The 23,921-nt window shown below is 37.4% G+C and overlaps 2 protein-coding genes across 4 annotated transcripts in view; one reads left to right on the top strand and one right to left on the bottom strand.

Moving 5' to 3' along the window:
- The window catches only part of PALLD (palladin, cytoskeletal associated protein), a 406,924-nt gene extending 396,515 nt beyond the window's left edge, over positions 1-10,409 (top strand). For 2 of the 3 annotated variants that reach the window (XM_019441032.2, XM_019441033.2), the window contains 5 exons: positions 432-564; positions 3,219-3,426; positions 6,232-6,397; positions 6,927-7,060; positions 8,205-10,409. In XM_019441032.2, the coding sequence (XP_019296577.2) occupies positions 432-564; positions 3,219-3,426; positions 6,232-6,397; positions 6,927-7,060; positions 8,205-8,377 (814 nt within the window). In that variant the 3' untranslated portion in view covers positions 8,378-10,409. Of the gene's footprint in view, positions 1-431; positions 565-3,218; positions 3,427-6,231; positions 6,398-6,926; positions 7,061-7,220; positions 7,267-8,204 lie in introns of all 3 variants that reach the window. The other variant, XM_019441034.2, reaches the window with a different exon arrangement.
- Positions 1-23,921, bottom strand: part of CBR4 (carbonyl reductase 4) — a 96,640-nt gene that overhangs the window by 10,216 nt on the left and 62,503 nt on the right. The window lies entirely within an intron of this gene.

The raw sequence follows: 23,921 nt of genomic DNA, 5'->3' as shown, positions 1-23,921 counted from the left end.
TGTAATTACTACTGAAAAAGATTTGGCAAAAAATGAGCAGCAGTTGCTGCTACTTCTCATATAGCTTTCGAAAGGATTTAGGAAAAAAATAGGTTAATATAGAGTACTTCATTTTTTCCCATTTCCCCTTTTATTATTCATATTAGCTCTAAGAATTAGGATAGCAGAGTTATTTAACACCAGAAAGTAGCAGACTATTAAATTTCTAATAAACTTGGAAATGAACAAGGTTTTGCTTTTTTGACTTTATGTGTAAACTGTAGGAGTAAGAATTAGGTACGGAAATTATATTATTGCTCCACATATTATTAAAAAAATAAATGACTGAGAGTCTGAAAATAACTTCTATCTTCCCCTCCCCCTCCCTCTTTGTTTTCTTCCTTTCCTTTCCTTTCATCTTTCTATCTGTTTATTATCTGTCTTGTGCTAAGGCCTCGTTCTAGATCAAGGGACAGTGGAGATGAAAACGAACCAATTCAGGAGCGATTCTTCAGACCTCACTTCTTACAGGCTCCTGGAGACCTAACTGTTCAAGAAGGAAAACTCTGCAGAATGGATTGTAAAGTAAGAGCTGGTTATTGCCTGCAAATCTCTGGCTTCCCTTCTCCCCTCACTGACATGACTCTTGAATTCCTTTTAGGGAAATTATGTAAGGTATACATACATCTTTAAAATGTTTTCCAGCATACATCGGGGAAAAAAATGAAATATACTAGATGTTTATATATTGTTTTGTCATTCTTTTAAATTTTTACTAAATGTTTTCTTTATTTAGAACTCTATATAGCATACTGTACAAAGTCACTGGGAGGTTTTTTCCCTTTAAGTTTCCAATTTTGTTGAAGTAGTAAATGTGTTAAATCTGTTACATGTCCTAATAATTTATCTTCATTCTTTTTTCATATAAATTTTGTAGTCATGTATCTACTCTTTTATTCCTCCCATTTCCAAGGTTAGAGTGACATCCTTCTCTCACCCTTTTTACAGCAAGGCTTCTTAACCCAGGGTCCTTGGGGAGGCAGCTTTCATTAGGTGTGTGAGTTTTGAAATTGCATACAAAATTATGTATATGATATAGCTTTCACCAATTTCTCAAAAGAGCTCAAGGCCAGAAATGTTTAATTACCACTGCTCTGAAAATTTTTTTGATTGTTTTGGTTTTTTGCCCCATTATTTATTATAAGTTTTAGCTCTTAAACATGGAAAAGGTTTTTAAAATTATTTGGGGTCCCTCTGCTGGTTCCGTCTGGGATTGCAGAACACAAATGTAAGGTACTTGAGTATTAAATCTAGGTTTATAGAAATGTGTTTTAAAAAGTACTCTTCACAGAAGTATTTTATTTTCCAACATAATTCTCTCTACAGTATAAGTACAAAAGTTGAGTTTCAGCATCTGTGTATTTATATGTATATTTTTGGTCTATAATTAATTCATATAGACTACCTGTAAGATGACATTTAACAGAGTAAATTTTATTTTAGTTATTAGATGATACCAAGGGATTATTACTTCATGTGTAAAAAGGTCTAAAAAAATCTACATTTTTTAAAGAAAAAAATTATCAGTATATGTAAGCTTTAAGAAAAAAAAAATCAAAGTAAGCCTTATATCACTAAAGCAACAGATAGATTTACCCCCAAAAAAGCACCACTCCCCTGCTTTTAACCCATTAGGTGCATTCCTAGACACTAACTACTGTTGACCTGGTGCTAAGTGCTAAGGGAAAATGACTAATCCAATCCCTCTAGTAACAAATCTGCTCATCTCCCGCCTCCCATCCCCATATGAGCTCAGAGCATGTATCTGTTCAAATTATGACCTGCTTATAATGACCTTAAATTTCTGAAATCAGGCCTTCTTTACACAACCAGAAAAGCTGGAATTAGAATAGGGGTAGAAGAAGTGGGCATTTTCCCTTTGCCTTTAATGTGATTAGGTCTGTACTGGCAGAAATACACGTGGATCAGTGGTTTGAGAGTGCACAGTCACTTTGAAGGACTCTCCTACTAAACATACCATGACCTCAGTCAGGATCTAACCTAGCAAGGTGGCAGTGAGCAGTGCCACCTTATTTCTAACCTTGGGAAAGTCCTGGAGCCTGACCAGGAGTGTCCACTCCCTCCTCCTCCTCCTCTCACCTCTAGTGACCTCCAAACAGGTAAAGCAGTGTATGTGAAGAGCTGAGGGAGAGCAGGTGCCCAGATGGAGAACGGAGAGCCTGCCCTCTCCAAAGCCAAGCTAACTACTGCTGTTTGTTTCCAAACTGTCTTCATCCTTTTAGCCAGTAATTTCAGTTTCCTTACTTTTTTCCCTTAAATTCTCGAGAACTTTGCTATATGTGCAGAGATGGGTATCTTATAGACACTCTTTTAAACGAGAGTATCACGCGGCAAGAATGGAACTTGGCAGAGCTGGTTTTTCAAAAGAATTATTTTACAGTCCAAATGACATCTTTTTGTATGCAATTTCCCACTAGTAAATCTGGGGTGGGGGTGGGGAAAAAAAAAGCCTTCCTTAATGGTGCTTTTCTTCCCTTGGACAATCAAGGGCAAAACTATAAAGAGCTGACAGATGGCAACCATCCCTACCCCTTCACAGCACAATGTGTTATTAGCAATTAAATGTGCTTTTATCTGGTCTCTGGTCAACACAACTGTCATGCTCTCAGGATTTTATGTTTCCATTGTGATGCTAATTTGTTGAGATGGCTTTCTGGGTAATTTCATATTGCTCTTGTTACTTAATTTCAAAGATGATAAAATAATAATAGCTCTGTGTGCTGATGGATGCATTAACTGATGTCTCCATAGCTATGGCAACCCTTTGATAATAAGCTTTATAGTGTATAAATGCCAGCTGAGTGTGTTATTGTGGTTGGACACCTTTTTCCAAAGAGCTCAGCGCCCTGATCCCAGTAATCTTCATAACCCTGGTGAGGTAAGACAACAAATTTTTTTAAGTCCCCTGTTTTCCTTTTCTCTAGGAAATAGAAGAGATCTAAGATATCTTATAAGAGATCTAAGAGATACAAGAGATGTTTAGAAGGGAGTCCATGATTGCTCAGTAAGCCATTGAAAGGTTTAAGCAAAAGAGTAACATGAGCCGACACTAAAACCCATCCTTGTAGTACCAAAGGAGGAATCATGGTGGTTTCCCAGCTATTAACGATTTCATTGTTTCAGTATTAGAGAAATTTATATGCTCCTTTCTGGTTTAGGTCAGTGGGTTACCAACCCCAGATCTAAGCTGGCAACTAGATGGAAAACCTATACGCCCCGACAGCGCTCACAAGATGCTCGTGCGTGAGAACGGGGTGCACTCTCTGATCATAGAGCCAGTCACATCACGAGATGCTGGCATCTACACATGTATAGCCACTAATCGAGCAGGACAAAACTCATTCAGCCTGGAGCTTGTGGTTGCTGGTAAGCAAGTCTGTGAATTTTTTTCTCTCAGAATGAGTATCGGCTGTAAAAATGTAAATTGATCCTGCATTATTAACCAGTATGGAGAACACATAAAACTGCTGAAAAAAATAGTGTATCACCAAAGTAGCCAATTAGGACACAAGACTTACCAGATCAGAAACATTACTTGTTTTCAGTGTAGCCATCATTATTTATCTTTCCCTTCTCCCATTAGCCTGGCCAAGAGAGAGGAGGAATTTAGCAGCTGTTCTGGTCATTCTGTGTCTCATGTGTGAGTTGGCCTCCAGTGTTCCATAGAGAAGGAGCAATGGCATCATGGATTCCAGAACCAAACTTATATATAGGATTTGGCTGATGCATAAAGTGCTACCCAGTTTTTAAAGTAAGAGGCATTGGCTTCAAAATTCAAAACTTCTAAACATTATCATTTACCCCCAGTGTCACAGTCATATTCAGATTTGCTTTTTAATGAATTACATACTATTAAATTTTGTAGAAGTACATAATGTTATATAAAGTTTTACCCTTAGATAAGGAAGGTTTATAGTATCCTTAAGAGTTGAGCATCTATTATCTGTTCTCTTTTAAAAAAGAAACAGTGTTTATTTCTCATATCCCTATTTGCAAAGTGCTTCCTAACCACTGTATCACCTGGTCCTCATAAAAGCCCTAAGAGATAATTAGAGCAAATTTTCTTCCTCATTTTACAGGTGTGGAAATGAGGGAGTGTAAGCGACTCTCCCAGGGTCCTATTTAATTAACTGAGGGCCAGATTCCCATAGTCTGTTGACTCCTAGTGCTCTTCCCCACATGATGAGTCTTTATTTCTCTTTCAAGAAATAAAATAGCAATGAGAATAAAGCCCAGGAGGTCGTGGCTAAAATCCTGGATAATGATGCTAATTAAGGCACCAGGACATTTTTCACACACAAAAGTCATAAATACCTGGGCTGTTGTAGTATGTCTTAACCGTGCTTTTAAATTTTACATCAAGTATTTGATATTCCTACACAACTAGGATCAATTTCATCCATTCCTCTAACCATCCCTCCTCCAACCAAAACCGTTCAGCGTTCTCCTGTTTAATGTTCCCTTGGGTCATATCTGTCCTCAGGATGAGACTTGAAGGTCTGAAAGACACAGGCATCCTGGTGTGCCTGGTCAGCACTTGCATTAGAAAGGTGGCGGTGCACAGCGATTACAGGTGTCATGTCTTTGGCGTCAGATCTCAGTTCTAATCCCCACTCTCGTCCGCTGGCTATGTCCTTTGGCACATATATAACATCTCTGCAACCCAATTCCGCCATGTGTAAAATAGGGACCATAATGCCTCACAGAACTTTTACAAGGATTATGTCATTTTAAATGTTTATTTTCGAGAGAAGAGAGAGACAGCGTGAAATGGAGAGGAGCAGACAGATAGGGAGACACAGAATCAGAAGCAGGCTCCAGGCTCCGAACTGTCAGCACAGAGCCCAACGCAGGGCACGAACCCACAAGCCGCAAGATCATGACCTGAGCTGAAGTTGGATGCTCAACCACCTGAGCCACCCAGGCGCCCCAAGGATTATGTCATTTATAAGGATTAAATCATGCAAAGCTCTGTATCATCAGTTCCCTGTGTAGCAATGCTCCCAAATGGTGGATGTTCTTCCTACTGGAGAGTGGCTTTGACGTTAAGGTTCATTTTATGCCTTGTATGCTCTTTTCAAACTGGGATCCAGAAAAAGAATATTGAGTGAGGTCTGGTCCCACTTTCCCTCAAACAGCCTAGGGCAGGAAACCATATGAAATACGGTTAATGAAATAAAAGTATAATCCTCTACATCATTCAAGGTCTTAGAGAGTCTTAGGTGTTTGAAATTTTCAGGTAGAATTTTTATTCTCTTCACCTGTTTCTCCCCTAGCTGTTTTGCCTTGATATATTTGTCATCCCAAAGGAGAGGGTGGTTGATAAAAACATGCATCCTCAAGTTCATTATTGGGAGCTGAGAAGAAAATAATTAAACTTTATTCTTTTTCTGAAATTGTTTACACCTCAGATCTAAGAAAACAATTTCCCATTGGATAGTAATACTCAGAGTGTTATTAACAAATAGTTCTAACTTTTTCAGTCTAAGTCATAAAGTTGTCTCTTATGGCTTCCTTCCTTCAAGGTAATAATAAAGTTGTCTTTTTATAGCTTTCTTCAGAGAATACAAAACGGAGTTTATAATTTGGAAGATGTATATTCCTAGCTTATACATAACAATTTAAAGCTGCCAAATTTAGATAAAGATGTGTCCCCCACTTTTTCCCCCTTTAAATCCTATGGTATGTCTCATTTAAGCCAAGACTTAACAAATCTTCATAGCAGACATTTCAGATTGCAGGAAGGGAATCTGAGTGGATCAAATTCCTAGAAAGACTTGTTCTCCTCAGAGTCACTAGGTGGCGGTGGTTGGTAAAGGCTGCGAGTGCTTGGTGACATAATTAGTAGTGAAGCCATCCCAGATGCTAGCGATGACTTAGGAGTGTCATGCAGCCTGTCAGACAGGCATTCTGTGGACCAGATGGCCAGTGGACTGTGTGGGCCTGTCAGACTTGAATTAATTGAGGAAATAAATGAGTGGAATGAAGCATAGGAACCTTTCTTGGTAAAAGAATAATTTGGAGAGAGGACTAGCATCCTAACCACCTGAAGTGAAAAATGGTACCATAAAATAAAAGGTCTGTTTAAGCGATAGTTCTAAAAGCTTCTGGATTCTTTATAGTGCCACTTTTGTATATCACTGATACATCACGCATCTCATGTTTCCTTAGCTAAAGAGGCACACAAACCCCCTGTGTTTCTCGAGAAGCTGCAAAACACAGGAGTTGCGGATGGGTACCCCGTGCGACTGGAATGCCGTGTTTTGGGCATGCCACCGCCTCAGATATTTTGGAAGAAAGAAAATGAATCACTCACTCACAGCACTGACCGAGTAAGGTGAGAATACACGATGACTTAACTTAATCCACACCTGCTCAATAGGCCCTAAGGATATATAAAGATGCACTTTATATAGCACATAAATCTGTGTAAGAGTCATGCCATTAATGATATCAAAGACAAAAATCACTCTTCACCCTAATGTATGATTAAGCTTTTGGAAGGAAGCTCTAATGGCATGTGATGAGGCACATTCTAACTTAATTTCATCGTGATTTTTGAGTGTTATGTCTAAAAGAAAAGATGAATTCATTCGCTTCAGTGGCGATACAGAAACTATTCAGTGGGCTTTGTAAAGGCGGATCCTCGACTAGAAATTAAGTGCGCACATTTATTCAACCTCTTGATGTCTGCTCTTCTCTCCCATTAACTTTAATGGGGCTAGCAGCCTTTCCAGAATAAGTATGACCCTATTATCTGCTACTTGCACAATTCTGTTTCTAATGATCTAATTAAAAATGATGCTTCGTGTCCAAAGCCACTCTTTAAAAATTTAGAACGCTAATGACTTTATCCATTTCTCCAGCATGCACCAGGATAATCATGGCTACATCTGCCTGCTCATTCAGGGAGCCACAAAAGAAGATGCTGGGTGGTATACAGTGTCAGCCAAGAATGAAGCAGGGATTGTGTCCTGTACTGCCAGGCTGGACGTTTACAGTGAGTGCCGCTTCATCTCATCTCATTGCGTTTATTCGTTAAATCATGAAAAATTAGACATCGGGACAGCAAATCACATTACTTTTATATAAGCTTATAAACAACTCTAGCATTTTATTTGCCAAAAATTTCATACTGCTCTTTCTCTTTCTATTTATAGTTTCTCAACATTAATAGTGAACTACACCAGGAGAACAAATACCCAAGTATCATTCAGGAACTTTGCATTAGTAGCCAAATATGCATGTTTATTTCTCTGACTTTGGCTAGTCAGTTGTTGGCTTCCATACTCAAGCATCCTTAGGAATTAACAGTAGGCAAAGACATAACCATGTTGTTCACATTTTCTTGTTACTGTGTTCTGCAAATGACTGCCTCTTAACATTTCTTCCTGTATTATAATCCTATCACAGCGTCTTCATGCACTCTCAATGTGTGTACCATTGATCCTGGAATGCATACTTCTTGTGGCTTAGCGCTTTCCTCCTTAATATACATTAAGCAGCTTAGCAATAGGTTTGTGTTTGTGTATGAATATTTGTGTACATGCATCCTGAATTTAAAATTATTTCTATTGAATTCACGGACTAGTACAATAGCATTATGCGATCTGTTGACGTAAAGAAAACTACTAGAAAAAATTAAGAACTGATTTTCAAACTTTACCTCTTCTTGAATAGGAAGTAACTTTGTGAGGTTCTTCAAGGTTGAGTGACCTCAACCTTCCCTACTGCCCAGTTTTTTTCAATTGATTAGTGTTAAAAACATCCATCCAGAATACACCTACTGTAATTATTATAGCATTTATACATTTTGAGCTTTGAAGATTTTTTTAAGAGGGGAAGAGTTGAGAATTAGGAATCTGAGTGACTATTTCGAAAGATTTCCTGTGCTGCAGTATTTAAAACAAACTACACCAAACTACTGCATAGCTATTATAGTCCCACTACCCTGCAGTAAATCCGCAGCATATGAGGAAAATGCAAAACTGTGCTTAAATTTTAGGATTTCTACCATGACAAAGAACGTGTGTCTGGTACATATATAAAGACATACTGTATTTACTTGAAACATTTAAGTGCTTTCCAATTACATCTTGTTTATTTTAAAAATCTTATTTTTACTTTTTCCTTTTTTATTGTAGCCCAGTGGCATCAGCAGCCACAGAGCACCAAGCCAAAAAAAGTACGGCCCTCAGCCAGTCGCTATGCAGCGCTTTCGGACCAGGGACTGGACATTAAAGCAGCCTTCCAACCTGAAGCCAGCCCGTCTCACCTGACACTGAACACTGGCTTGGTGGAAAGTGAGGACCTGTAATCCAACATTCTTGTTAAAGCTGAGACACTGAAACAGCCATTGCCTTGACCAACATACTCCTTTGTCACATTACGTAAAGGGCAAAAACATACCTTTGACTGTAAGAAATAAACACCAAAATAATATTTTTCTTACTTGATATACCAAATTTAGAGTTTAAGTAGGTGATGCTAATAGAAATGTACACATTGCACAGAAAATTCACATTCATCATCCAATTTAAAACTTTTGGAATTTCTGTGATGAAAGCGATCTGAAATGCCAAAATGCTAATGGAAATCCACTGTTCAAAGGTAACCAGAATTTGTATTTTCAGACGTGCCTTTAAACACTAGCTATAGGTGCTACATAGCATGACAGTGTGGAATGCTTAACACGAGGCAGTTGTACAAGTTAATACTAAAATGACTCGAAATGGGCAGCGTATTCAGACAGCTACAGTGAACCAAGTGCAATATGTGGGGCTGAAAAGGAAGAGGAAATGACAAATCCAAGTAAATGCCTTGTCTTTGCAAATTGTTTTATATTAAATCATAAGGAAGGAATTACTTGCCTTAAATCTTATTAATATCAAGAGTTTTCTAACAAGGTTGATACCTTAGTTTTTAACTTTCTTTTTCTTTATGTGTAGTATTTTCTTTTCATGCTACCTTGGTAGGAAGCTTACTTACAGACCATATTAAAAGGCTAATTTAAATATAAATAATATAAAGTATTCTGAATAAAGCAGAACTATATTACAGTCCATTCCACGAAAGACACCCCACTCACCCAAATGGCCAAGGCATATAGTATTCAGAGGAAAGACGGGCCTGGAAGGAGTAGGAAGAATGAAGGAAAATGCTACCGGCACACTTACGTTGTATTCATGGAGATAAAAATAGATGGGCGGGAGACATGATAGAGGCCAGGCTTTTTTTTGGTTTTCCTCAAAATTCAAGTATAGGTGGAAAAACACTGCCACTCAAAAGTCAGGGGATCTAGGGGCAGCTGGGAGATTGGAGCACATGCGCTATGGAAGTTTCAGTGTGTCTGAAGTCTGTGTAGTAGCTGAAGAGGTTAGATGTGTTGAGCAAGTGGAAAATGGGCCGAGACTGCAAGATTGGCATCAAAGAGAAACTGCCTGTGGGAGCTAGTCTACTCGAGGGAGATGGATTCTTGGGAGAGACAAAAACAGGTTTGTGCCATAATCTATTTTTTTTCCCAATGACACCAATACGGTGAGTGAAAAACATTGGTTCACTTCCACGCTGCCATGAAACCTTGCCTTAAGAAGGTGCTGGGTTCTGGGTAGTTTGTAAAGGCATCTCTGCAAAGACAGACTGCTTTTTGAATGCATATTGATCCTTGCAACAGCTAGATTGAGAGGATTCTGACCAGACTTGATGGCTTTAAGTCGGAACCAATAAACTTTAGAAAGGAGAAAAAACAATTTGGCCGGATATTATGGTATTACAAGACATGAGGTTTTAATGGTACTTTGCTATGAAAAGAAAACACTGTATTCCTTATGCAAAACACATATATCTTTCATTATTTATAATAAAAACGTTGAACTGTCTTAGCTCAGTTAATTCAATACGTAGTATTTTTTAAAATAATTTTATATCCGTGTACCACCCCATATATTTCATATTACTGCTTCACATGTACAGCTTTCTACTTCTTTGTAAGAACACCAACCAACCAAGTTTTAAATGATTCATAGGCTTAATCACTGGGTGGCAGATGTTCTTTGCAGAGTGGTGCAAGTTTCTTTGACCACACTTAATATGCATTGCTAATATGGAATTTAAGACACCATACAAAGTCTTTCATGGACCTATCTACATTGTAGAATTATGACTTACGTCATATCTTACTTGCCAAATTTTTCTGAATGTGACTGTTTGCTAATTTGCTGGGTTTGGGGTTAAGTAGCATTATTTGCCACCTTTTATGTTGTATTTATAAAAAAAAGTACTATCATACTACTTTGGATTGTTGTGCTGGTGTAATGTGGATTTAACATCAATAAATATTTAACAAATAATAGTTGCAATTTTGTGAAGCAAAACATTCCATTGGTGTAGTTTTATATTGGGGCTGTAATTAGTACAAACTTAGAAGCTTAAAATAACGTTTATTAGCTCATAGTTCTATAGGTCAGAAGAGCTGGGTTCTGTGCTCAGAGGTCTAGAAGGCTAACTTATATCAACAGATCCACGGGACTGCATTCTCATCTAGAGCTCTCCCAAGCTCGTTTCTTTGCAGTTGCAGGACAGAGGTCTCAACGTAATCTCTCAGCTAGGAGCCAGTCCCCACTCCTACAGGCCACCGGCAATCCTTGCCATGTGGTCTCCTCCATTTTCAAAACCAGCAGACTCTCCCTCAGGACAGATCCATCCCACGCCTTGATCTTGTAAGGAGCCCAGCCCCTTCTAAGGGGTCACCTGATTAAATCAAAACCAAGTGAATACCTCTCTTTCCTGAAAATCACCTGGTTTTTTTATCTAATTACATATGCAAAATCTTTTCAAAGCAACACCTCAATCTGTGTTTGATTGGATAACTGAGAGAAGGTGTGTATACACCAGGAGGTGGGGACATTGAGAGCCATCTTAGAATTCTGCCTACCACACCAGTTTATATAAAAATTTCCTCTAAAATCGAAAAACTAGCCGAATCACTGCTACACATTAGGCAAACAAGAGACAACCCACAGCAAAACAAATAGAAGAGGATGAAACAATCTTGCCATAAACCCCACCCCTGGTGTGGCAACCTACAATCAGGAGGGAGCTCAAAATCGTGCTTCAAGGATCAAAGGATCTGAACCCACAGGAGCACCCTTTTAAGACCAGCACCTGAGAGACAAGCCCCCAAAACACCTAGTTTCACAAGCCAACGGGACTTAACATCCACAAGACCCATAAGGCTATAGCAATCCGCCAAACACTTGTTAAAAGGCTCCCATGGGGTTGCCCACACTAGAGACCAGTGCAGAGGCCGCCCGCTGAAAAGTGCCCAGTCTTTCTGTGAAAGAAGCCTATTTGCTCATCTTAAAACTTCAGCATGAGGGGTGGACACCTGATTTAACAAACATCTAGGGGCCCACTGAAATAATCTCCAAAGACGGAGGCTGGTTAAGTGCCATCTGTCTGCTCACCCCCTGCCTCACTCTAGGTCGCCAGTATTCCCAGGAAGAGTTTATGCAAATGCCTGGCACCCTGATTTTTGCTGCTGCCACCCAGGAAACACCCCTTGATTGCCTGGCTGTGGTGGCTAGTGGAAGCAGATCCCATGGGACCGTAACAGAGAAACCGTTCTCAACCACCTACTGCCTGAGGGCTGAGCAGAGACAGAATGAAACCGTCTTTCTGCTAGAGACGACTATTGCTTATCGTCATAGCTGCAGCCAGAGGGGCAGGCTTCTGACACACACACCTAAGAGCCAACTATAATCCTCTCCAGAGACGACCTCCAAGGCAAGGCCAATCACTTCCCACTCTCCCGCTGCTTCACTCTAGATTGCTGGTATCGCCCCCAAAGGAGCTTGGGCACATGTCTGATGCCCCGGTTTTTGCAGCTGCTGCCCAGAGGACACCCCTCAACAGCCTGGCTCTGGTGGCCAATAGGATTTACATTCAGGAGCCCTATAAGGCTGTAATGAAGGAAATTCGTAACCAGCTATCCCTCCCACAAGACACAGCACAGAGACAGCAGACTGAAAAGCACTGCCAGTCTCTCTGTGAAAGAGGACAATTAGCTTGTCATCATAGCTGTGCCCTGAGGGGAGGCTTGTAATTAAATACACATCTAGGCCAGCAGGCACTATCTTCACACTCCCCCTCCACCCAGCCCCAGTTCACCGGTATTTCCAAGAAAGGAGCTCGTATACACATCTGGTACCCCTGCTTTTCTGGCTCCTTTCCAGAGGGCACATCGCTCGACAGCCTAGCCCAGCCCTGGTGACCAGCAGGGCTTCAACAGAATGGTAGCACACAAAGAAATAGCTCTTAACTGGCTATAGCCCCAGGATTCAGTGCAGAGGCAGCACATATGCCCTTCTCCCAGTCTTCCGCTGAAAGAGGTATATTTGCATACTTCAAATGTTGCTGAGAATCTGGCTTCCAAACAGCCTGAATCTAGGTGCTGACTGAGGTTCTTCTACAGTTGGCACAATGACAAGCCTTGGCACCAGCCCCAACTACTAGGAGCCACTAAGGATGAAGTAGGCTGCTTAGACAATCTCAAAGGCTCGAGCTAGGGCAGGTTGGACAATAAAATTCATCTCCTACACCAGGCCACTCCTTCAAGACTGGGATAGGTGGCCACTTTATCCAAAGCATAAAAACCAATACAGAGTGTCAAGGAAAATGAACACAGACAACATTCCAAAGAAAGAACCAGATAAAACAAGAAAAAGGCCTTAGCATAATGGAAATAAGTGACTTACCTATTAAGAGTTCAAAATAACATTCATAATTATGCTCACCAAGCATAGAGGAAGAATGAATGAACAAAGTGTGAACTTCAAAAAGAGGCAGAGAATATAAGTCAGTACCAAACAGAAGTCACAAGGCTGAAGAATACAATAAATGAACTGAAAAATACAAGAGGGGTTCAACAGCAGACTAGATGAAAAAAATTAGAAAAGATCATGGCAAAAAAAGACCAGATGAAGAAAAAGGATCAGTGAACTTGAGGATAGGGCACAGGAACTCATTCAATCACAGCAGCAAAAAGAAAAAATGAGAGAGTTAAGATAGCTTAAGGGACTCATGAGACAACATCATACTGATCAACATTTGCAGCATAGGGTCCCAGAGGAAAAAAGAGAGAGAAAGAGGGAAAAAATTTATTTCAAGAACTAAGGGCTAAAAGCTTCCCTAACCAGGGGAGGGAAACCGACATCCAGACCCAAGAAGCCCATAGAATTCCAAAAAAGATGAACTCAAAGAGACCCACACCAAAACACATTATAACTAATGTGTCAAAAGTTAAAGGTATAGAGAAAATCTTAAAATCTAAAAACAAAACAAACTTGTTACATACCAGTGAAACCGCATAAGACTATCAGATTTTCAGCAAAAACTTTGCAGGCCAGAAGGAAATGGCATAATATATTCAAAATGATGAAAGAAACATCATCTTGTTGTTTCTTGTTTTGAAAGAACAACAACAACAACATCTAACCAAGACTACACTACCCAGCAAAGTCACAGTTCAGACCTAAAGGAGAGAGAAGTTTTCCAGACAAAAGTTAAAGTTCATCACCACTAAACCAAACTTACAAAAAAGGTTAAAAGGTTAAAGGGACTTACTTAAGGTGAAAAGAAAGGGCACTAATTAGTTGCAGAAAAACATATGAAAGCATAAATCACACTGGCAGAGGCAAATTTAATACAGCAAAGGTAGTGGATTAATCACCTATAAAGCTAGAATAAAGGTTAAAAAGCAACAATAATTGCTATAATAACAATAATTGTTTAAGGAACACACAAGATAAAAAGCCATAAATTGTGACATCAAAAACATAAAATGGGTGGAGGAGAGTAAAAAAATAAGCTGTAGAATGTATGCAAACTTAAGTCATTATCAACTAAAAATAGACTTAACAACAGAAGTTGTTTTATATAAGCCTCATGGTACCCACAAAGCTGAAACCAATAATAGACACACAAAAGATAAAGAAAGCTAAACATACCACTACAGAAAACCATCAAATCACAAAAGAAAAGAGCAAGGAAAGAAAGGGAAAAAGAATTAACAAACAACCACAACAAATTAACAAAATGACAATAAGTACATACCTATCAATAAATACTTTAAATGAAAAGAGACTAAATTATCCAATAAAAAGACAAGAGTCACTGAAAAGATGAAAACCAAGACCCACCTGTATGCTTCCTACAAAAAATTCACTTCAGATGTAAGAACATACACAGACTGAAAGTGAAGGGATAGAAAGAGACATTCCATGAAAATGGAAACCAAAGGAAAGGTGGGGTAAAGTCTGTTGTTTCTGATAAAAGTCAAGATGGTAACAAAACACAAAGAAGGTCATTATAAGTAATAAAGGGGTCATTCCAAGAAGGGGATATAATATTTGCAAGTATTTATGCACTCACCTATTTAGGAGCACTAAAGATATAAAGCAAATATTAACAGATCTAAAGGGAGAAATACATAGCAATACAGTAACAATAAAGGACTAATACCTCACTTTCATCAGCAGATAGATCATCCAGGCAGAAAATTGGTGAGGAAACAGTGGCCTTAAACAACACATTAGACCAGATGGACTTAACAGATATATATATATACAGAACATTCCATCCAAAAGTAACCGAACACACATTCTCCTCAAGCACACACGGAACATTATCCAGAATAGATCATAGGTTAGGCCACAAAACAAGTCTTAACAAATTTAAGAAGATTAAAATCATTATCAAGCATCTTTTCTGACCACAATGGTAAGAAACTAGAAATCAATTACAAAAAGTAAACTGGAAAATTCACAAGTATGTGAAGATTAAACATGTTACTGAACAACCAATGGGTCAAAGAGGAAATCAAAAGATAGATCAAAAAATACCTTGACAAATGAAAATGTAAATATATCACAACTTATGGAATGCAGCAAAAGCAGTTCTAAGAGGGAAATTTCATAGTAATAGATGACTACATTAAGACACCAAAAACATCTCAAACAACCTAATTTACATTATCAAGGAACTAGAAAAAGAAGAACAAAATATAGCCCACAGTGAGTAGAAGGAGAGAAATAACAAATATCAGAGCAAAAATAAATACAGACAAAAAAGGCAATAGAAAATATACAAAAGGCAATGAAAAGAGCTGGGTTTTTGAATAAATAATCAAAATAGACAAAACTTTAGCTAGACTTACCAAGAAAGCGAGAGGACTCAAATAAAATGAGAAATGAAAGAGGAGACATAGTGCTAATACCACAGAAATAACAAAGGATCATAAGAGACTACTATGAACAATTACATACCAACAAATTGGACAGCCTAGAAGAAAATTATGTATATTCTTAGAAACATAAAACCTAACCAGAATGAAACATGAAGGAATAGAAAATCTCAACAGAACAAATACTAATAAGGAGATTGAATCAGTAATCTAAAACCTCCCAACGAACAAAAGTGCAGAACCAGATGGCTGGTCCTGAATATTACCCACACATTTAAAGAAATATTAATACCAATCCTCCTTAAACTCTTCCAAAAAATAGAAGAGGAGGAGGGGACTCTAATGTCATTTTATAAGGGCAGCCTGACCCAGTATCAAAACCAGATAAGGACATCACAAGAAAAGAAAATTATAGGCCTGTATTCCTAATGAACATAGATGCAAAAATCCTTAACAAAATATTAGCAAACCAATTCATCAATACATAAAAAGGGTTGCACAACATGATCAAGTGGGATTTATTCCAAGTATGTAAAGATGGTTTAACATCCACAAATCCATGTGATGTACCACATTAACAAAATGAAAAATAAAACCCATGACTATCTCAATAGATGCAGAAAAAGCATATGACAGAATTCATTATTGATTTATGACTTTTTCAACTCTCAAAAAAGTAGGTACAGAGGGAATGCACCTCAATATGATAAACACTATGTATGACATGCCCATAGCTTACATCATACTCAATGAGGAAAACCTGAAAGCTTTACCTCTAAGATTAGAGGTACCTCTAAGATTAGTGGGCACAGATGCCCACTCTCACCACTTTTATTCAACAAATTACTGGAAGACCTAGCCGGAGAAATTAGACAAGGAAAAAAAAAAGGCATCCAAGTTGGAAAAGAAGAAAAACTAACATTATATGCAAATGACATACTGCTATATGTACAAACCCCAAAGACTCCACCATAAAACTATTAGAATAAATGAATTCAGTAAGTTTCAAGATACAAAATCAGTTGTGTCTCTATACACTATATATTAGAAAGAGAAATAAAGAAAACAGTCTTCGGGTGCCTGGGTAGCTCAGTAGGTCAAATGTCCGGCTTCTGATTTTGGTCATGATCACACCAGTTCATGAGTCCAACCCTACAAGGGGCTCTGTGCTGACAGTGAAGAGTCTGCTTGGGGATTCTCTCCCTCTCCCTGTCTCTCTGCCCCTCTCTTGCTCATGTGCACATGCATTCTCTCTCTCTCTCTCTCTCTCTCTCTTAAATAAAATAAACTAAAAAAAAAAGAAAAAAGAAAAGAAAAGAGTCCCATTTATGATTGGACCAAAAAGAATAAAATATCTAGGCATAAATTTAACCAAGGTAAAAGAACTATACACTGAGAACTATAAGACAATGATGAAGAAACTTTCATGAAAAAGACACACATAAATGGAAATATATTCTATGCTCAGAGATTTTAAGAGTTAATAGTTAAAATGTCCATAATACACAAAGAAATCCATAAAATCAACATAATTCGCATCAAAATTCCAACAGCATTTTTCACAGAAATAGAACAAATAATCCCAAAATTGGTCTGGAATCACAAAAGACCATGAATAGCCAAAGCAATCTTGAAAAAGAAGAACACAGCAGGAAGTGAAATTAGAGAAAGACAAAAATCATATGACTTCACTCATATGAGGACTTTAAGAGACAAAACAGATGAACATAAGGGAAGGGAAACAAAAATAATATAAAAACAGGGAGGGGGACAAAACAGAAGAGACTCATAAATATGGAGAACTAACTGAGGGTTACTGGAGGGGTTGTGGGAGGGGGTATGGGTTAAATGGGTAAGGGGCACTAAGAAATCTACTGCTGAAATCATTGTTGCACTATATGCTAACTAATTTGGATGTAAATTTAAAAAAATTAAAAATAAAATTAAAAATAAATAAATACATAAATAAATAAATAAATTTTAAAAGTGGGGAAAAAAAGAAGAACAAAGCAGGAAGCATCATGTGCCCTTGTTTCAAATTATATTACAAAGCTACGGTAGTCAAAACAGCATAGTATTAGCATAAAAACAGTCACAGAGATCAATGAGACAGAATTCAGACCCCAGAAATAAATCCACACATATATGGTCAATTAATTTATGACAAAGGTGATAAGAACATACACTAGGGAAAGAACAGTCTCTTCAATAAGCAGTGCTGGGAAAACTGGCCAGCCACATACAAAAGAATGAAATTGGACCACTATCTTATACCATACATTTAAAAAAATAACCCAACATGGAATAAGACTTGAACATAAGACCTAAAACCATAAAATTCCTAGAAGAAAAACATTATGTGGAAAGCTTGACATCAGTCTTAATGATGATATTTTGGATTTTATACCAAAAACAAAGGCAACAAATACAAAAATAAATAAGTGGGACTACATCAAATTAAAAAGTTTTTGCACAGCAAAGGAAACGATCAACAAACAAAAAGACAATCCACTGAATGGCATTAAGTATTTGTAAATCTTATTCTCTGATAATGGTTAATATCTAAAACTTATAAAGAACTCATATAAATCAATAGCAAAAAAAAAAAAGTCTTATTAAAAAATGGGCATATAGGGCACCTGACAGGCTCAGTCAGTACAGCATATGACTCTTGGTCTCAGGGCTGTGAGTTTAAGCCCCATGTTGAGTGTAAAGATTACTTAAAAATAAAATCTTAAAAAAAAAAAAAAACAAGGTAGAGAATCTGAATAGACGTTTTAGCCAAAAAAACCCCATACAGATGACCAAGAAACACATGAAAAGAAGCTCAATATCATTAATCATTAAGGAAATGCAAATCAAAGCCACAATGAGATACCACTTCATACCGGTCAGAATGGCTATTACTAGAAATAGCAAGTGTTGATGAGGATATGGAGAAAAGGTAACACTTGTGCACTGCTGGTGGGAATGCAAATTGATGCAGATGGTATGGAAAATAGTATGAAGGTTCCTAAAAAAAAAAATAGAAATAGAACTACCATATCATCCAGCAATTCCACTCTGGGTATTTATCCAAAGGAAATGAAAACACTAACTAGAAAAGATATATGCACCCTACATTTCTTGCAGCATTATTTATAATAGTCAAGACATGTAAGCAACCTAAGTGTGCACTAATAGATGAATGGATAAAGAAAACGTGGTATATATCACAATGGAATATTATTCAGCCATAAAAAAGAAGGAAATCCTGCCATTTGTAAGAACATGGATGAATATTGAGGGCATTATGCTAAGTGAAATAAGCAGCACAGAAAGGCAAATACTGTATGATCTTCTATGTGGAATCTAAAAAAACAAAAACAAAACAAAAAATCAAACTCACAGATACAGAGAAGAGATTGGTAGTTGCCAGTAGCAGGGGCTAGGGAGTAAGCAAAATGGTGCAAGTGGTCAAAAGGTATACACTTCCAGTTATAAAATAAGTAAGTCCTGGGATGTAATATACAGCATGGTGATGCATATTTGAAAGTTGATTAAGAAGGGTTGCCTAGCAGGCTCAGTCGGTAGAGCATATGACTCTTGATCTCAGGGTGTGAGTTCGATCCCCACACTGGGCATGGAGCCTACTTAAAAAAATAAGTAAAATAAATAAAATAAATATTTTTTTAAAAAGTTGTTAAAAGAAGTAGATGTTAAAAGTTCTTATCACAAGAAAAAAAAGTTGTAATTATGTGTGGTGATGGAGGTTAACTAGATCTTATTGTGAGCATTTTGCAATATAAAAAGAATCATTATGTTGTATACCTTAAAGCAGTAATAAATGTCAATTATGCCTCAATAACAAGATACAAAAATGAAATTAAATAATTAAATACATCAATATATGAAACATTATAAATCTTGCAATAAAGAAATTTTTTCAATCTAATGTATTCCAAAGAAATTGCCACAGGATATGTTTTTCAAGACGTATCTCATAAAAGCTTTCTTTTTATTCAGTGCTGATAAGATCAACATCCTGGGAAAAATGCTTGAAGAAGTAAGTGATGTCATATAGGACAATTTTCCTTACAAAACTTCTGATTCTCAGGCTAGGAATGATCATCATCTTCTTAGACTTCTTCATTCATCCTAAGTACCATCAACTGACATTTCACTAGGAAAGAGTGTTTCTATCACTGCAAGGGAGTTGCTACATACATGACAAGAACACAATACAAAAGCGTGGTGCTATGTGGGCACGAGGTGGGCTGCTGGTAACACTATTACTTAAGAAGCTACCACACCAGCCTGAGACATTTAACGGCTCAAATTAGTGCTCTGCCCAAAGTGCAAATCACCTATCACCACATATCATAAAGGTGACAATTCAAACTAATAAGCTCTTTTGATTATGAAAGCACTTGGAAATAGAGATCTATGGCCTAAAGCCTGGGGACTGTGTTGTCACGTGATATGAAGGCTAAGGGTTGTGCTAGGTGATAGGCAGTACAGCTACTGATTAATCTCTGAGCCAGTTAGCAGGTCATTAGATAATTTCTCCAACTCTCTACCTCAACCAAAAGTAGGATAACAATTATTCGTACAAGGAGGTGTACCTATGACCAAAGATGTTGAGATCTTCGGAAAAAAATTTATGTGGAATAATACTTCAATTACTGAATATGGCAAGGTGGCTTGCTAAGGTAAACATCTAAGTAAAATTATGAAAACAAAATTCCACATAGGTTGTATATAAAAAACAATTGATGGGGAAAGGGGAGTAAAAACACTCAAAGGAGTCACAAATAAATTGACCATAATCTAATTCAGAACAAATTCCCCTCCTTGATTGAAATGGACATAAGTTGTTGACTATTTGGCTGATTTTACATACTTGCCTTTGATGTGTAAAATAAGAAAAAAATGTGTCAGGAGAAAAATGTTCTGTAGATGCAGTAAAACCTTCCCACCCATGAAATTCTTATTATAACCAGATCATACCCAGTATCCTTTCCTAAACCATGACAATTTTAGCTTTAGTATGAAAGATGTTAAATCACTCCTGTAAGGGATAATTAGAAAAGGGGGTGTAAAATAAAAGCCTGAGTAAGAACAGAGAATTTGGCAATGCAGCCTTGTGAAAAATAAAAGAAACGGAAGTAAAACCTTGGAGCCACAGGAAGGAAGAACCTGGAAAATGGTTGCCACCAGATGTCAGTACTCTGCTCTTACAGACTGTCACACGCCACTATCCTAGATAGAGCTATCGAAAGCCATACATAATCCTGTACATAGAAGGGGGTTTGAGAAAACAAAGCTAGCCCGCTGGTAAACTGGCCAATACAACGCCACACAGAACAAAGTTTTAAAAGGTCACTTTTTTAGGGGCGCCTGGGTGGCTCAGTCGGTTGAGTGTCCAACTTCAGTGCGGGTCATGATCTCACAGTTCGTGGGGTCAAGCCCCGAGTCGGGCTCTGTGTTAACAGCTTTGAGCCTGGAGCCTGCTTTGAATTCTGTGTTTCCCTCTCTCTCTGCTGCTTCCCTGCTCATGCCCTCTCTCTCTCCTTCAAAAATAAACATTAAAATAAATAAACAGTCGCTTTTTTTATCTTACGTATCACAGTATGTTTGGAATCAACAACTTCAAGTCAAAACACCAGAGACAAGGTGAACATGCAAGGGAGGTGCTAAACCACGCCTCTGAGAATACATTATTACAATTTTTATACTCCCTTCTGAAAAACACTCTTGACTTTTTTAGTAAATATAAAATTATTTATAGGACTTTCATGGGTTCACTTCACTTTTAGTCTCTCAACTTTATTTTTCCATAAGATTTTAAGTTCCTCAACCACAAGAGATAGTTTAATTATGAATTTGGACTATATTTTTGTCACAAATTGTTAATTATTCAAAAGAAAAAGGACACTGAAGAATTTAATAGGAAAAATTTTAGAGATCTTTCTTTTCGCATCTATAAAACAAAGCATTGGACAAGGTGATAGATATTTAATGCCACTGTGCTTCTAAAGTGCAATGGAATTTATGTGTATTCATTTATATTCCTATGTGGTATGGCTCTCAAATGTTTGCTTACTGATTCTCATAAATAGAGTCTGTCAAGCATATAAAACCAGAAAAATCCATTATAAATACCTGTGCTGTTCAGAGCATGCAACACTTCAGATTTCACCCATGTTATGAGATACTTTTTTATTCACACTGATCTGTATTCTATGTTAAAATTTTATCTAATTAAAGAGTTTGCCTACTTCAGGAGGAACAACTCCACGTTAAATATTTAAATTAACATGCTTTATAAAAAATGATTGATGTACCCTTAGGCAAAGAGGATAGGATTGTCAGAAATAAAGGGGAATGTTTGGTTGAGGCATGTTTATTGCATTATTATTTAACAGTACTAATAAAAATTGGAACCAACCTAAAAAAAAAAAAAAAAAAAAAAAAATTAACATGCTTTCACTAAATTCCTTCTTTTGGGAAGTTTACCTCTTAGGGCAATGGTTCTCCAAGTGTGATGCACAGATCATCAGAAACTTACTAGAAGTGCAAATTTTTGACACCATACCCACTGAATCAGACCCTGAGGGTGGGACCCACCGATCGGAGGCTGAAAAAGCCCTCCTGATGATTCTGGCACACTAGAGCTTAAGAACCATTGTCTTAGGAGGGATCAGAAATCCTAATTCCCTACCTGCTCAGTTGATTCTAAGAGCTGTTCTTACTTGTTGTGTTCTGAACAGAATCTCTGTTGTGTTCTGTAAAAATCTCTGCAAGAATTTTCCTTCAGGAAGACAGTGGTGTTTGCATGTGGTTCTTCACAGTACCTGGTAACAAAAGACTAATAAGACAGTCTGCTCTTTGCCAATGAGAGTATCTTTAAGAGGCCTCAGGAACTTTGTCTTAATTTGCTGAAGTAGTGGTTGCTGCTCCTGTAGAGGTAGCCTCACTATCTGTTCAGGGTCTTCAGGATGCTAGGTAGCACCAGAATCTTTCCCAATGTGAGAAAGAGGATTATCTGAGGAAAGAGGTAAACTCTAAGAATGTCCATTCACCTCATGAAAATAATGTACTATCGCAAAATGTGAACAAGTTATAGAGAAACATCCTTATAAATGGAACTGTTGGGATTTCCAATTCCAGATGGTACTTTAAACACATATTTTTAGCACCACTATGTCCCCAGACAACAAAAGCAAAATACTTCAAGGGTGCATTTGTTTGTTTGTTTGTTTGTTTGTTTGTTCAGGTATAAATCCAAAGGGACAAAGCGAAAGGAGAGGAGACCAATGAAAGAACATTTTGATAACTAGAAACAAATGGAATTTGGGCACTAACTTAACAGCAGACTCAAAACTGAATTCTAGCCAGAATGAGAAAGCTGAAAAACAACCCAATTTCCATGAGAGACCCCACAAAATTTCTAGAATTAGGGAATTTGGTACTTTTGGAAGTCAAGACGATGGCATAGCTTATAACAGCAAGACTGGTTGAAAATATATTTTAGAAGCAACTGGACTCTCTGATCCTCTCCTACACTTTGCACACAAGACTAGATGGTAAAACACAAATTTTCTGGACTGGTCTGAGAGATAATCAGGCACCCATAGTGATAGAATACCAACAACTGAGGAATCAAGTAAAAGTTTATAGCTTTCTTCCCTCCTTTCAGTTCCAGAATACTGACAGCCAGCATTCCAGACAGTAGATATCTTCCTGGAGAATCTGACCAGCTCAAGAGAAAACCAGCTAAAATACTAGTTCTCAAACTATGGTCCAAGAACCCCTAAGAGTCCCTAGATCCTCTCAGAGAGTAAGCAACGTAATACTAAAATGTTATTTTCCATTTTCACTCTCATTCTCTCAAAAGTATCAAGTGTTCAAAGACTACACTATGTGTGATATTGCAAAATATTAAAAGCAGAAAAAATGTGGGCCCAGCTGTCTTCTATTAAGCTAGATATTAAAAAGATTTACAAAAATGTAAAATAATGTCACTTCTTTTTTTGTTTTAAAAATAACATCATTTTTCATAAAAATATTTATATTAAAATGAAATGTTAATACAATTTTTGATGGATAAATGTTTTTAATATTCAGTTTTAATTCTGGAAATTACTTATAGAAGTAACCCATGGCAAATACTAATAGATGTAACCCACATAAACAAATTCTTTGGGGTCCTTAATCCTTTTTAGCACATAAATGGGTCCCTAGACCAAAACATTTGAGAACCAATGAGCAAAAAAAAACTGACTTGGGATTCTGCCAGTGAAAATGTCCACATCATCCCATGGTGAAGACCATAGCCAACAATCCCCACCTATGTACAAGAAGCTATTTCTTTTAAAATAACTTAAAAAAAACCTTCATATTTCAAAATAAAACACATATACCAAAAGAAAAAAAAAACCAATAAAACAAATATGTAGATTAGTGGTTTCTTCTAAGGCTAACATTCTTAAAATCACCATCCAGGTCAAGATACATAATTTTGCCACATACCCCAGAAGCCCCTCTACATGTCCTATGAATATTATCATTTCATCTTGCCCCTGTTGTTTTTGTTGTTGTTGTTTTAAATTGTGGTAAAATAGATGCAACATAAAAT

This window comes from Panthera pardus, unplaced genomic scaffold, assembly GCF_024362965.1.
Source record: "Panthera pardus isolate Hobbes unplaced genomic scaffold, ASM2436296v1 HiC_scaffold_13, whole genome shotgun sequence".
NCBI classification, from domain to species: domain Eukaryota; kingdom Metazoa; phylum Chordata; class Mammalia; order Carnivora; family Felidae; genus Panthera; species Panthera pardus.
This window is presented reverse-complemented; position numbering and strand designations above follow the sequence as displayed.